Source organism: Pleurodeles waltl, chromosome 5 (assembly GCF_031143425.1).
Source record: "Pleurodeles waltl isolate 20211129_DDA chromosome 5, aPleWal1.hap1.20221129, whole genome shotgun sequence".
NCBI lineage: Eukaryota > Metazoa > Chordata > Amphibia > Caudata > Salamandridae > Pleurodeles > Pleurodeles waltl.
The window spans coordinates 136948129-136960840 of record NC_090444.1 but is presented as its reverse complement, the minus strand read 5'-3'; the positions used below and the strand labels follow the sequence as shown (position 1 = coordinate 136960840).

Here is a 12712-nt window from a genome sequence, read left to right as displayed (position 1 = left end):
AGAAAGGCTGAAAGACGACCACCACTGAACAAGACACACAAGCTGAAACGTCAAGACTGGGCCAAGAAATATCTCAAGACTGATTTTTCTAAGGTTTTATGGACTGTTGAAATGAGAGTGAGTCTTGATGGGCCAGATGGATGGGCCCGTGGCTGGATTGGTAAAGGGCAGAGAGCTCCAGTCCGACTCAGACGCCAGCAAGGTGGAGGTGGAGTACTGGTTTGGGCTGGTATCATCAAAGATGAGCTTGTGGGGCCTTTTCGGGTTGAGGATGGAGTCAAGCTCAACTCCCAGTCCTACTGCCAGTTCCTGGAAGACACCTTCTTCAAGCAGTGGTACAGGAAGAAGTCTGCATCCTTCAAGAAAAACATGATTTTCATGCAGGACAATGCTCCATCACACGCGTCCAAGTACTCCACAGCGTGGCTGGCAAGAAAGGGCATAAAAGAAGGAAATCTAATGACATGGCCTCCTTGTTCACCTGATCTGAACCCCATTGAGAACCTGTGGTCCATCATCAAATGTGAGATTTACAAGGAGGGAAAACAGTACACCTCTCTGAACAGTGTCTGGGAGGCTGTGGTTGCTGCTGCACGCAATGTTGATGGTGAACAGATCAAAACACTGACAGAATCCATGGATGGCAGGCTTTTGAGTGTCCTTGCAAAGAAAGGTGGCTATATTGGTCACTGATTTTTTTTTTTTTTTTTTTTGAATGTCAGAAACGTATATTTGTGAATGTTGAGATGTTATATTGGTTTCACTGGTAATAATAAATAATTGAAATGGGTATATATTTGTTTTTTGTTAAGTTGCCTAATAATTATGCACAGTAATAGTCACCTGCACACACAGATATCCCCCTAACATAGCTAAAACTAAAAACAAACTAAAAACTACTTCCAAAAATATTCAGCTTTGATATTTATGAGTTTTTTGGGTTCATTGAGAACATGGTTGTTGTTCAATAATAAAATTAATCCTCAAAAATACAACTTGCCTAATAATTCTGCACTCTCTGTAGTTAGTAGGACCATGTTTCCATAGGATATTGCTTTTTTGGTTTGCTTACAACTTTGGTGCTGTTTGACGAATATTCCCAAAACCTTCCAAAAAAAGCTCATCCACCTGGAAGGGTTTGCCGTGATTCAACAATGAGGGGCCAAGAAATCCAGGGGAGGGGTCCCAAAATATATTTCTCCATGCACTTTTCCATATTATAATTGAACTGTGATATTGCAAAAACAGCTGAATGTAATTACACCAACTTTAGCAGAAATCTAGATTTTCTTCCAGAAAGTGTGCTTTTGTGATTTAGTATAAATCTGTTAAATTGTTTTTGACAAATTAAGAATCAAACAATTCAAAAGATATCACTCCACAGAGGACCCTTGGATCCAACAGATCAAATGATTAGATCTGATTGGCTCCCACCATATCAACACACATATATGCATATATAAGTGTGGTGTGTGTGTGTGTATGTATGTGTGTGTGTGTGTGTCTATATATATATATATATATATATATATATATATATATATATATATACGTATATATACATATACATATATATATGTATATATATATATATATATATATATATATATATATATATATATATACATACATTATACATATAAATTAACATATGCACATACACATGTGTGTGTTTATTTTAACATTTTAATCCTGGAAAAAACACTTATGTCCCTTTGCCTCTCCCAGATGCTGAACTCCAAAAAAAAGCTAGTTCCCTTTACATCTACTGACCCTTGAAGCCTTAAAACCCCTACCTCTCATAACCTCGACCAGCCCTTGAATACTAAAAACCCCTAATGTCATTTTACCCCTGCCCACCCCTGAACTTTAAAAACCCAACCTCTACCCCTTAAATACCATTGTTTTTCAATAACATTAAAATATCTAATTAAAAAAACATGCATTAGCAATGCCAGTAGTTCTTTAACCCCTTCGCTGCCAGGCCTTTTACCCCTCAGGTGCCAGGCCTTTTTTTGGCTATTTACGGCAGGGCACGCTTAGGCCTTCATAACTTTTTGTCCACATAAGCTACCAACGCCAAATTTGCGTCCTTTTTTTCCAACATCCTAGGGATTCTAGAGGTACCCAGACTTTGTGGGTTGCCCTGAAGGCGGGCAAGAAATTAGCCAAAATACAGTGAACATTGTGTTTTTTTAAATAAAATGGTGAAAAAGGGCTGCAGAAGAAGGCTTGTGTTTTTTCCCCTGAAAATGGCATCAACAAAGTGTTTGGAGTGCTAAAATCACCAGCTTCCCAGCTTTCAGGAACAGGCAGACTTTAATCAGAAAACCCAATTTTTTCAACACAATTCTGGCATTTTACTGGGACATACCGCATTTTTACGTTTTTTTGTGCTTTCAGCCTCCTTCCAGTCAGTGACACAAATGGGTGTGAAGCCAATGCTGGATCCCAGTAACCTAAACATTTCTGAAAAGTAGACAAAATTCTGAATTCATAAATGGGCAATTTGTGTAGCTCCTACAAGGGTTTCCTGCAGAAAATAACAACTGAAATAAAAAGATATTGAAATTGAGGTGAAAAAAACAGCCATTTTTCTCCACGTTTTGCTCTGTAACTTTTTCCTGCAATGTCAGATTTTTGAAAGCAATATACTGTTACGTCCACTGGACTCGTCTGGTTGCGGGGATATATAGGGCTTGTAGGTTCATACAGAACCCTAGGTAGCCAGAGCCAATAAATAAGCTGCACCTTGCAGTGGGTTTTCATTCTATACCGGGTATACAGCAATTCATTTGCTGAAATATAAAGAGTCAAAAATAGGTATCAAGAAAACCTTTGTATTTCCAAGATGGGCACAGGATAAGGTGTTGAGGAGCAGTGGTTATTTGCACATCTCTGAATTCTGGGGAGCCCAAACTAGCATGTGAATTACAGGGCATTTTTCAAATAGATGTCTTTTTTATACACTGTCTTATATTTGGAAGGTAAAAATGTAGAGAAAGACAAGGGGCAATAACACTGGTTTTCCTATTCTATGTTCCCCTAAGTCTCCCGATAAAAATGATACCTCACTTGTGTGGGTAGGCATAGTGCCCGCGACAGGAAATGCTCCAAAACACAACGTGGACACATCAAATTTTTCTACAGAAAACAGAGGTGTTTTTTGCAAAGTGCCTACCTGTGGATTTTGGCCTCTAGCTCAGCCGGCACCTAGGGAAACCTACCAAACATGTTCATTTCTAAAAACTAGAGACCTAGGGGAATCCAAGACGGAGTGACTTGTGGGGCTCTCACCAGGTTCTGTTACCCAGAATCCTTTGCAAACCTCAAACTTTGGCTAAAAAAACACTTTTTCCTCACATTTCGGTGACAGAGCGTTCTGGAATCTGAGAAAAGCCATAAATGTCCTTCCACCCAGCATTCCCCCAAGTCTCCCGATAAAAATGGTACCTCACTTGTGTGGGTAGGCATAGTGCCCGCGACAGGAAATGCTCCAAAACACAACGTGGACATATCACATTTTTCTACAGAAAACAGAGGTGTTTTTTGCAAAGTGCCTACCTGTGGATTTTGGCCTCTAGTTCAGCCGGCACCTAGGGAAACTTACCAAACATGTGCATTTTTGAAAACTAGAGATCTAGGGGAATCAAAGACGGAGTGACTTGTGGGGCTCTCACCAGGTTCTGTTACCCAGAATCCTTTGCAAACCTCAAAATTTGGCTAAAAAAACACCTTTTCCTCACATTTCGGTGACAGAGAGTTCTGGAATATGAGAGGAGTCACAAATTTCCTTCCACCCAGCATTCCCCCAAGTCTCCCGATACAAATGATACCTCACTTGTGTGGGTGGGCCAGGTGCCTGCAACAGAATAAGGCCAAAAACTTGTAGAGATAGAGGGGATAGCACAGCGAGTTGATAAGGACATATTCTTCTTTTATGCATCTTTAGGCTGACTCTGCTTTGGGGACCCACACAAGTGAGGTGTCATTTTACTTGGGAGACTGAGGGGAACGCTGGGGAGTAGGAATTGTGTACTGGAGCAGTGACCCTACTAAGAAAAGTCAGGAAAATATGCTTTTTTAAGCAAATTATGAGGTTTGCAGAGGAGTCTGGGTAAGTAAATGTTGAGGGAGCCACGCAAGCCACACCTCCCTGGACTCCTTGGGGTGTGAGTGATGGTTCAGTAGATCACACTTTATTAGCAAGAGATTTCACAAAAGTGAAATGCACTGTTAATAACTGAAAGGCCAAAAACTGAATCAATGACTCACAGCTCATGAGCTGTAAAGCCGTGTCAAGGCACCAACAGTTTTACAGTCCATTCACACACCTTTCATACATTACATGCACAAGACCATTCACGCCGACAGCCACGGGCCCAGCACATTACAACACTCACATTGACAGACAGTGCCACTCAAGGGCCCATCACTTACATACGCCCACATACCTGATACAGCAGCCACACTAGCTGATGGGAGTGTGTGGAACGACGCCACGCACACCGCCAGCCAAGTGCCACCCCACAAACACCGCCATCAATTTTTTTCCCATTTATAAACAACAAAGAAACCACTAACTAATTATACAATAAGTACAAAACTACAAACACAAAAGCGCCAGCTAAATACATGACAGTAATGCCAACCGCGAAACTGAACATACAAAAATATAAAATAGCCAGTTTACGACACGGTATTTCCTCAAAATTTTTCTTGGGGTGGTAATTTCTGAAACATTCGGGCACACACATCCCAGGCTTTGAAGGGCAATCGGGGCAATACATCCGGCTCTCCCTCCGGGTACCTCTTCGGGCACATACTCTACATTTCTGAGTGGGTAAGTCTTTCTTGGGAGTGGGAGGAATGTGATCTGGAAAGTGGCGATCTTTCAATCTAGATTCTTCCTCCACCACTGCTACTCTACCACAATAAGGCTCTCTATCACCGACTCCTCAAATTTAACAGATGTCATCCTTGACTCAGGTGAACAATCCTTGAACACAATAAAGGCATTAAAAGTTGCCAGATGAAATAAATGTAGGGCCAACTTTTTATACCACACGTAAGACTTACGCAAAGCAGTGTAAGGTTCCAACCTCTGATCTACTCTATCAACACCACCTATGTGCCTACTGTAGTCCAAAATGCATGCAGGTTTGCGCGCTTCGGCAACCTGGCCCCAAACAGTCACAGGGGAAGTACTCTCATCATGGATGGTAGATAGCATGTACACATCCCTCCTGTCTGAAAATTTCAGAGCTAGCAGCTCATTATTCCGCAAGGCACTGTACTGTCCCCTCTCAAGTTTTTTACAGACAAGCTCCCTTGGATAGCCTTTCTGGTTAGAACGGATTGTGGCACAAGCAACAGTGTCCACTCTAAACAACTCCTTGAACAACTGCACTCCAGTGTAGAAAGTATCTACGTACAAATGGTGACCTTTGTTAAACAGTTGTCTACCAAGTTCCCACACAATTTTTTTGCTAACTCCAAAAGTGGCTGGACAACCAGGAGGGTCAATACTGGAATTCCTACCAGTGTAGACCCGGAAAATTATAAACATATCCTGTACTGCTTTCTGACTGCATATACAATTTAATCCCGTACCGTGCCCTCTTACTAGGAATGTACTGCTTAAAAACTAAACGCCCCTTGAAAAGGACCAAAGACTCGTCCACACTTATCTCTTTGCTTGGAACATAGACCTCTGAAAACCGATCTAAAAAATGATCAAGGACAGGCCTAGTCTTAAAAAGACAGTCACAATCAGGGCGATCTCGTGGCAAGGCTAAAGCATTGTCTACAAAATGCAGCATACGAAGAAGAAGCAAAATAGTTGCAGGAAATATAGCCATTGCCATTGCCATCAAGGGACTAGTAGACCAATAAGAAGCCAGTGACGGCTTTCTTATCAACCCCATCAAAAAAGTCAAACCTAAAAACTTTTTTATCTCTTCAAGATATGTGGGATCCCACTGAGTAGCTCTAGATTGAGGCCTAAGTCTGGCTGCGTTGTCCCTCAAATATTGCTCCGCATACACATTAGTCTGCTCCACAATCTCTTCCAAAAATACCCATAAACAAGTGAAAGAAATTGACAGGCAAAAAGTTTTCTGTAGTGACTCTACACCCTGGGAGACCAGTAAATGCAGGTAATTGTGGCTGCTCCATGTTTGGGGCAATCCAGGTGTCAGGTCTTCTAATGGGAAACCCTTCAGCCCCAGGCTGCTGCAATCTTGGCACATCAATGTCCTCCTCTAAAACAGGCACTTCATCTGCACTAAGAGTGGCTTCCAAATCAGAAGAATCCTCCCGGACAGAAAACTCAATGCCAGAATCTCTCACTTCCTCCTCTGCCTCAGATGCAGAGTCAGTCTTGTAATCATGGTCTGAAGACGACTCAAAAAGCATGCCAACAACCTGCTGAGCGGTCACTCTCGGCTAGCCATGATCCTCACTAACAACAAATGGATTGCCAACAACCACCAGCACTAAAATAAGTAATAAACAAAGTGTAGCTTTATCACAAAGAGTTATGTACTAAAAAACTATACCACTCACTTGCCTGAAAAAGCTACTCACCAGCAACTACTCTGCACAGACACAGCAATCACCAATGATATCCCACTAAAAAGAAAAAAGAAAAAAGCAAATTAGACATATGGCAACACAACTATCATTGTGCCCAAATCGAAGAACAATTTCACACACAATACTACATTTAGTACACCACCTACAAACATGTCATTCATGCATGTCAACAATACTCCTTTGGAGTAAATTGCTTTCACTTACCTAAAACATGGAACTATGCAAACCGCAGGACAACTACTGCCAAAACCACAAGGATCCACAGCAAAGGAAGCAAAAGCTTTGAACTAGAACAATAAGAAGAAATAAACTGTTATAATCACAAGTACAAATACTTCGCCAGTTGAAAATACCCCGCCACCAAGAACTTAGAAATTGTCCCTGGTGCCCCTCATGTGTTGGTGGCTTCTCTTGGGGCAGATAGGCCTAAAAAGTAGCCCGATCTGCCCCCAAGGGGAGCAGAAATGGTCATCAGTAATGTGCCCCCCTTTGGGGAGCGACGCTTGCAAAAGGGGCCGCCCCCCCACCCACACAAAACACACACACACAAGATCCCTGGAGCCTAAGTGGATTCTGCCCCCCTTGGGAGCAGATGGGCCTAAAAAAATAGGCGAATCTGCCCCCAAGGGGGGGCAGAAATGGCCAACAGCCCTGTACCCCAGGCACACAACAAAAAAAAGGGGACCAAAAAATAAAAACCCTGGCGTATTAGTGGTTTCTGCCCTCCTTGGGGGCAGATGGGCCTAAAAAAATAGGCCCATCTGCCCCCAAGCAGAAATGGCCAATACTAATTTTCCCCCCTTTGGGTGCCCTTAAACACACAAAACACATACACACACACCATACAATCCTTGGCGCCTAGTGGGTTTCGACCCCCCCGGGGCAAGATCGGCCAAAAACATGGCAATCTAGCCCCAGGGGGTCTGAAACATATAAAAAATGATTGCCCCCGGGGCAGTGACCCTTGCCCAAGGGGTCGCTCCCCAGAAAATCATATAGAAAATAAAATCTCTGGTGTCTAGTGGTTTTCGACCCCCCCTCCCCCCGGGGGCAGGTCGGCCGAAAAAATGGCCAATCTGCCCCCAGGGGGGGGCAAAAAAGGATTATTTATGTCCCCAAGGGGAGCGACCATTGCCCAAGGGGTCACTCCCCAAAAAATCATAGTGAAAATAAAATCCCTGGTGTCTAGTGCCTTTCGACCCCCCCTGGGGGCAGATCGGCCGAAAAAACGTCCGATCTGCCCCCAGGGGGGCCCGAAATATGATACAAAATAGACCCCCATGGGAGCGACCCTTGCCCAAGTGGTAGCTCCCAAAAATAAATATTAAAAAAAAATCCCTGGTGTCTAGTGGGGATTCCTGGTCCACGATCGCGGGCCGCCCCTGCAATCGTAGACCAAGAATCCACTGAAAACAGGCACAGGGGGAAAGGAAAAACTCTTTCCTTCCCCCCGTGTCTGTTTTCCACCCCAAAACCCCCCAAAGGAGAGAGACTCACCTTCGTAGTCTTCTACTGCGACGCGCTGGAAGCAAATGGCTTCCAGCGCGTCCTCTGCGGCTTCTCATGACGTCGGCGCGCTGTGAGCGTGCTGACGTCATCAGATTGCCGAGGGGGGGTGGAAGGGGAAGGGATTCCCCTTCCATCCTCGACTTGGGGGTGTGGGGGGGGATGCATGGACGGAGCGCTAGCGCTTCCCCCATGGCCTAGTGCAGGACGAGGTGGTCTCGTCCCAGGCACACGGGAACCGTGTGCTGGGACGAGACCACCTCGTCCAAGGCACCTGAGGGGTTAAAGGAATGTTGATGACAATGTTTAGCATTACAAGTAAATAGAAGATGTATTTGTGTGGAAGCGAAGAACTGTAGAACAATATTGCTGTAGTTTGAAAGGTCAGGTGACAGTTGCACTGTCAAGCCAGACCTAAAAACCCATGTAGGTTAATGACTGACCTCCTTCCATCTATGATGCTGCCAAAGAAAGATAAACACTATACATTATCTAGTTATCAAAGATACTTTTACATAATTTTAATGTGTGTGCGCATGTGTGTGTGTGTGTGCGCAGGCACCTGCCTCTGAAAGTTCAAGCTCAGCCAGCTGGTGGGGGCAATCACTTTTTGCGTGAAAGCACAATTTCTGCTCAATCGAAACTACTCTCTAATGGTGCTCACATAATTGTCTGGTGACAGCTCTGCTGTCAAGCCAGACCATAAATACATACCTGGGTGATAAGGTACTGCGCTGTAAACAGGCCAAAAATGGCCTGCATGCCACTTACATGCATTGTGATATTCCAAACATTAAAAAACCCATGGTAAATTTAAAATACTATTTTTATAGTTGCATTAATTTTTTATTGTCTGTTTCATAGGCTTTGACTTTGATTGTATTATTTGTTGTTCACACACTACATTTTACAACATATTTGACGTGATTGTGCTGTTTTGTTCTCTTTAAGATTCATATGCATTTTACCGTCAGAGCTGTTTCTTCTGCTGTTTTATCGTGACATTGTTTTATAAGATATGTTGACTTGCTGTATGTGTACTGGGAAAGGTTAATGAGTTGTTAACAATGACAGTTTTATTCCTGAGCTTTCATTATTTTTTCTTGCAGACTTTACAAAATTGTCTTTGTTTTGGTCCGAGTTTTTCTTGTTATTCCTTCCACAGCGTGTTGAATCGAACCCCTGTCCATCTGATCCATGAAATTATACTAGTAGATGATTTCAGCGATGACCGTAAGTAATTAGTTTTACTTTCAAATTATTTTTAACAGTGTTATGAAAATGTGTTATTAGTATGTTATATTCACTATAAAAAAGGATGTTTGTTATGAAACAGTTGATTAGCGATTAATGCGAGTCGTATTACTGGGGTTTTGGGAACACAGTGACCTCCAGTGCTTAATTTGAGCCAGTGGTTTCGGCTGCTTGGCACTGACACCTAATTGTCAACACCGGCTCTTATGATAGTCGGCCACATGGTGGCGCTGTTTTTCTAATTTCTAGACAGCCATGTGAATTCAATATATCCTAAAACATAACTAATACCTGCCGCCCAAGTCATTCCTATAGGCTTGGGGGCCTCAAATAGTCTGAACTGCCACTCTTGTAGGAGTATGATGGTTAGTGGTTGTGTTTGTGTTGTCATTGGCAGCGCTGACAACGGCAAGGGGGGGATGCAAACTGCAGTGGAACACTGACAAGGGCACCAACACTTATTTTTTCACAAATTAAGCACTGGTGGCCTGGTATTACTAGTGGATTATAAAATATTCCTCTATAGGTCCAGATGTAAGGAGGAAGGAAGAACACACGGATTTTGTTATTACTAGCCTGAATATGCTGCCATAAAACTTGTACTTCTTGTTTTGGCCCAAAATTGAGATTTTTGTCCAGAACTAGAATCTCAGTCAGTGCGTAAAAAGGAACTATCACGTATCCGTTCTGCAACTGTGCACTTGCGCGGGGTCAGTTGCACGTTTACAGTGAAATGTTGCTGTCCACAGTGCATCACTACTTCATTAACTCTACCAGTGATTGCATGAGCTGGAGACAGCAAATCTCAGAAGAGCGTTGGGCCAATCACAACATTTAGGACTCATGACCCACTTTTGCGTCTGTGTTCAGACATAGAATGAGGTCATGATCGGAACACCGGCCATGTGGCTACTTTAGAAGGAAACCTTGTCACATAAGAAGTGCTGGAGAATATGTCTAAATATGTGTTTTATCGATGAAGCTCTAACGCTTGATCACAATTGGGGATATATTGTTTCTGTTCTACCTGATGTTTTTGTGTCAGTGTATTCAGATTAGCATATTCTTTCCATAGAAATGGAAATTAAAATACTTAAAAAGGTGTTACAAAATTACTGACACTGACTAAAGCCAAACAGAAACAAAACAGATTGAATTCATTATGCCTGGCAAAAATACAATGAACAGAAAACAGCATAGAAATTCAATATTAGCCAGCAATAGAGTGAAGCCAAGGGGTACACCTTGCATCAGTTACTCAGATATTCCACTTGTGAGGCAAGCACGCTCTGACAATGGCAGGTGAAATAGTTATGGTTAGAAAATCAGTCAGATTCCTGTAAAATGTAACAAGCATCAGGTAGTCACATTATGTCGAAATAAGGTTTACACTGTAGACAGCTGGGGTCACGTAGAGTTGTATGGGCTATGCTGTCTAATATTACTTGAATCTGGAATCGCAGTTCAAGACAGGGTATGCCCTCCTAAGTAATTGAGTTAGAAGGCCTGAAGTGGGCAAGGAATGTCCACAAATCACGAGTCTGCACTCTGCATACAGTGACTCCTTTGCATACAAGTGATACAGGAAGGCGCCTTACATTTCCGGGATCTGTTACCACCAAAGTATTGATTCATAACTGAAAGCTTTGAAAGGACACTGGTAAGCTCAAATATGAAGCCCCTGCTGTAAAAATGTAAGCGATCACGTGCAGCGAGATTACGTGTTTCAACTATGACTTCATCCAGTGGCAGAACTGTTCATCTATGCCAAGGTCACATAAGAACTCCTTTATTTTACCATTCACAACACATCCACAGCCGCCTCTTCAATTACAGAATCAACCGCTCAGCATTGTCACTCAGTTCTACTGAACCCAAATGGTCACTATCAACAGGAAGTCTAACAATCCCACAAGACTATGGGCCAGATGTATGAAAGTATTTTGCATTCGCAAACGGTGCGAATGCCCGTTTGCGAATGCAAAATGCCTTTTCAGAATGTATGAAATACATTCTGAACGCAATTTTAAGGAATCGCTAAAATAGTGATTCCTTGAAATTGCGACCCTGTTTAGAGAGTCGCAAATTGCGATTCTCTAAGTTATAAATCGCAAATAAGGATTCCTTATTGCGATTTCTTAGCACATGTATGAAGCCATTCCTAAATGCGATTTTGGCATTTAGGAATCGCTAATTACCACCAAGTTGAACTTGGTGGTAACCATGTGCAAAATTCAAAAATGCATTTAAAATGCATTTTTAAATTGTGCATGTAAAGCACACATGCCCTTTTGGCATGTGTGCACCTTACATGTTCCTCAAAAAACTTTTGGGGTGCGGCAGAGGGGGCCTTAACCCCACAGCACCCTGGGGTTTTGCATTTCCAAAATTGCGATTTCTGGTTCAGAAATCGCAATTTTGGAAATGCAAAAAATTTGCAGATATGGGCCAACAGGCCCAAAGCTGCGAATGGGGCCGGTATCGCAATTTGCAAATCGGTAATAGCATTTGTGATTTTTAAGAAATCACTATTACCGATTCGCAAATGTGATACATGGCACTTTGCGAGTCATAAATAGCGATTTTTTTTAAATCGCTATTTCCGATTCGCAAAGGGCCGTGATGATACATCTGGCCCTATGTTCCATAGTTTTGTAAAATGCTGGTATTGAGCCTTGTCAGAGATTCCTCTTATCCTCATCTATCTCCTCTTAAAGCTAAAAACTTGTGGCCTCTCCAGGACGAAAGGCAAACACACCACTTGTAGGAGCTATTGTCATATTTCCCCAAGCCTAAGGCTCCAGCAAGTATATGAGAGCCCTTCCTTTGGGGGCTCTGATGTTTCTTTTGTTTGTTCCTAAGTTTTTAAAACATAAGAAACGATACCCTTTTTGTCACAACATTCCTTTGAAGAATATCAAAATTCTTTTTGACAGAATGTGCTAACAGCTGACGCAGTGACAGCCAGTCCTTTGTCTGATGAAGCCTTTAATTAAGGCAAACTGTGTTTGAGAGATGGCTGTTAACCCAGAGGAAAGATGAAGCCCAAGAAGTCTTGTTTTTTTTACTAGAGAAGCTCCAGTTCTGGAAACATGTAACACTTCTCAGGGGGATTAGAATAGGCATGAAAGAAGTAAAAAACAGGAAGAAACATGGGATTAGATTTAAGTACCCAAACTAGTGTCTCTAAAAGCATGAATCTGAAAAGTCACTTATGAGGATTCCAATATAAAAATCCATGATGACTTTTGATTTTTAATTTCATTATGAATTTACACTCCATGTAAATGACTGTTCAATTTTTTTCTGAGCCAAAGGTAAAAAAGTAGGCTTTTGATTATGGATGGGTGGAACT

The 12712-nt window shown here is 42.3% G+C and overlaps 1 protein-coding gene across 2 annotated transcripts in view; it reads left to right on the top strand.

Annotated features, from left to right (window-relative positions):
• Window positions 1-12712, top strand: part of GALNT14 (polypeptide N-acetylgalactosaminyltransferase 14) — a 1192033-nt gene that overhangs the window by 779089 nt on the left and 400232 nt on the right. For both annotated transcript variants that reach the window (XM_069233809.1, XM_069233810.1), the window contains exon 4: window positions 9269-9336. In XM_069233809.1, the coding sequence (XP_069089910.1) occupies window positions 9269-9336 (68 nt within the window). The remainder of the gene's footprint in view (window positions 1-9268; window positions 9337-12712) is intronic.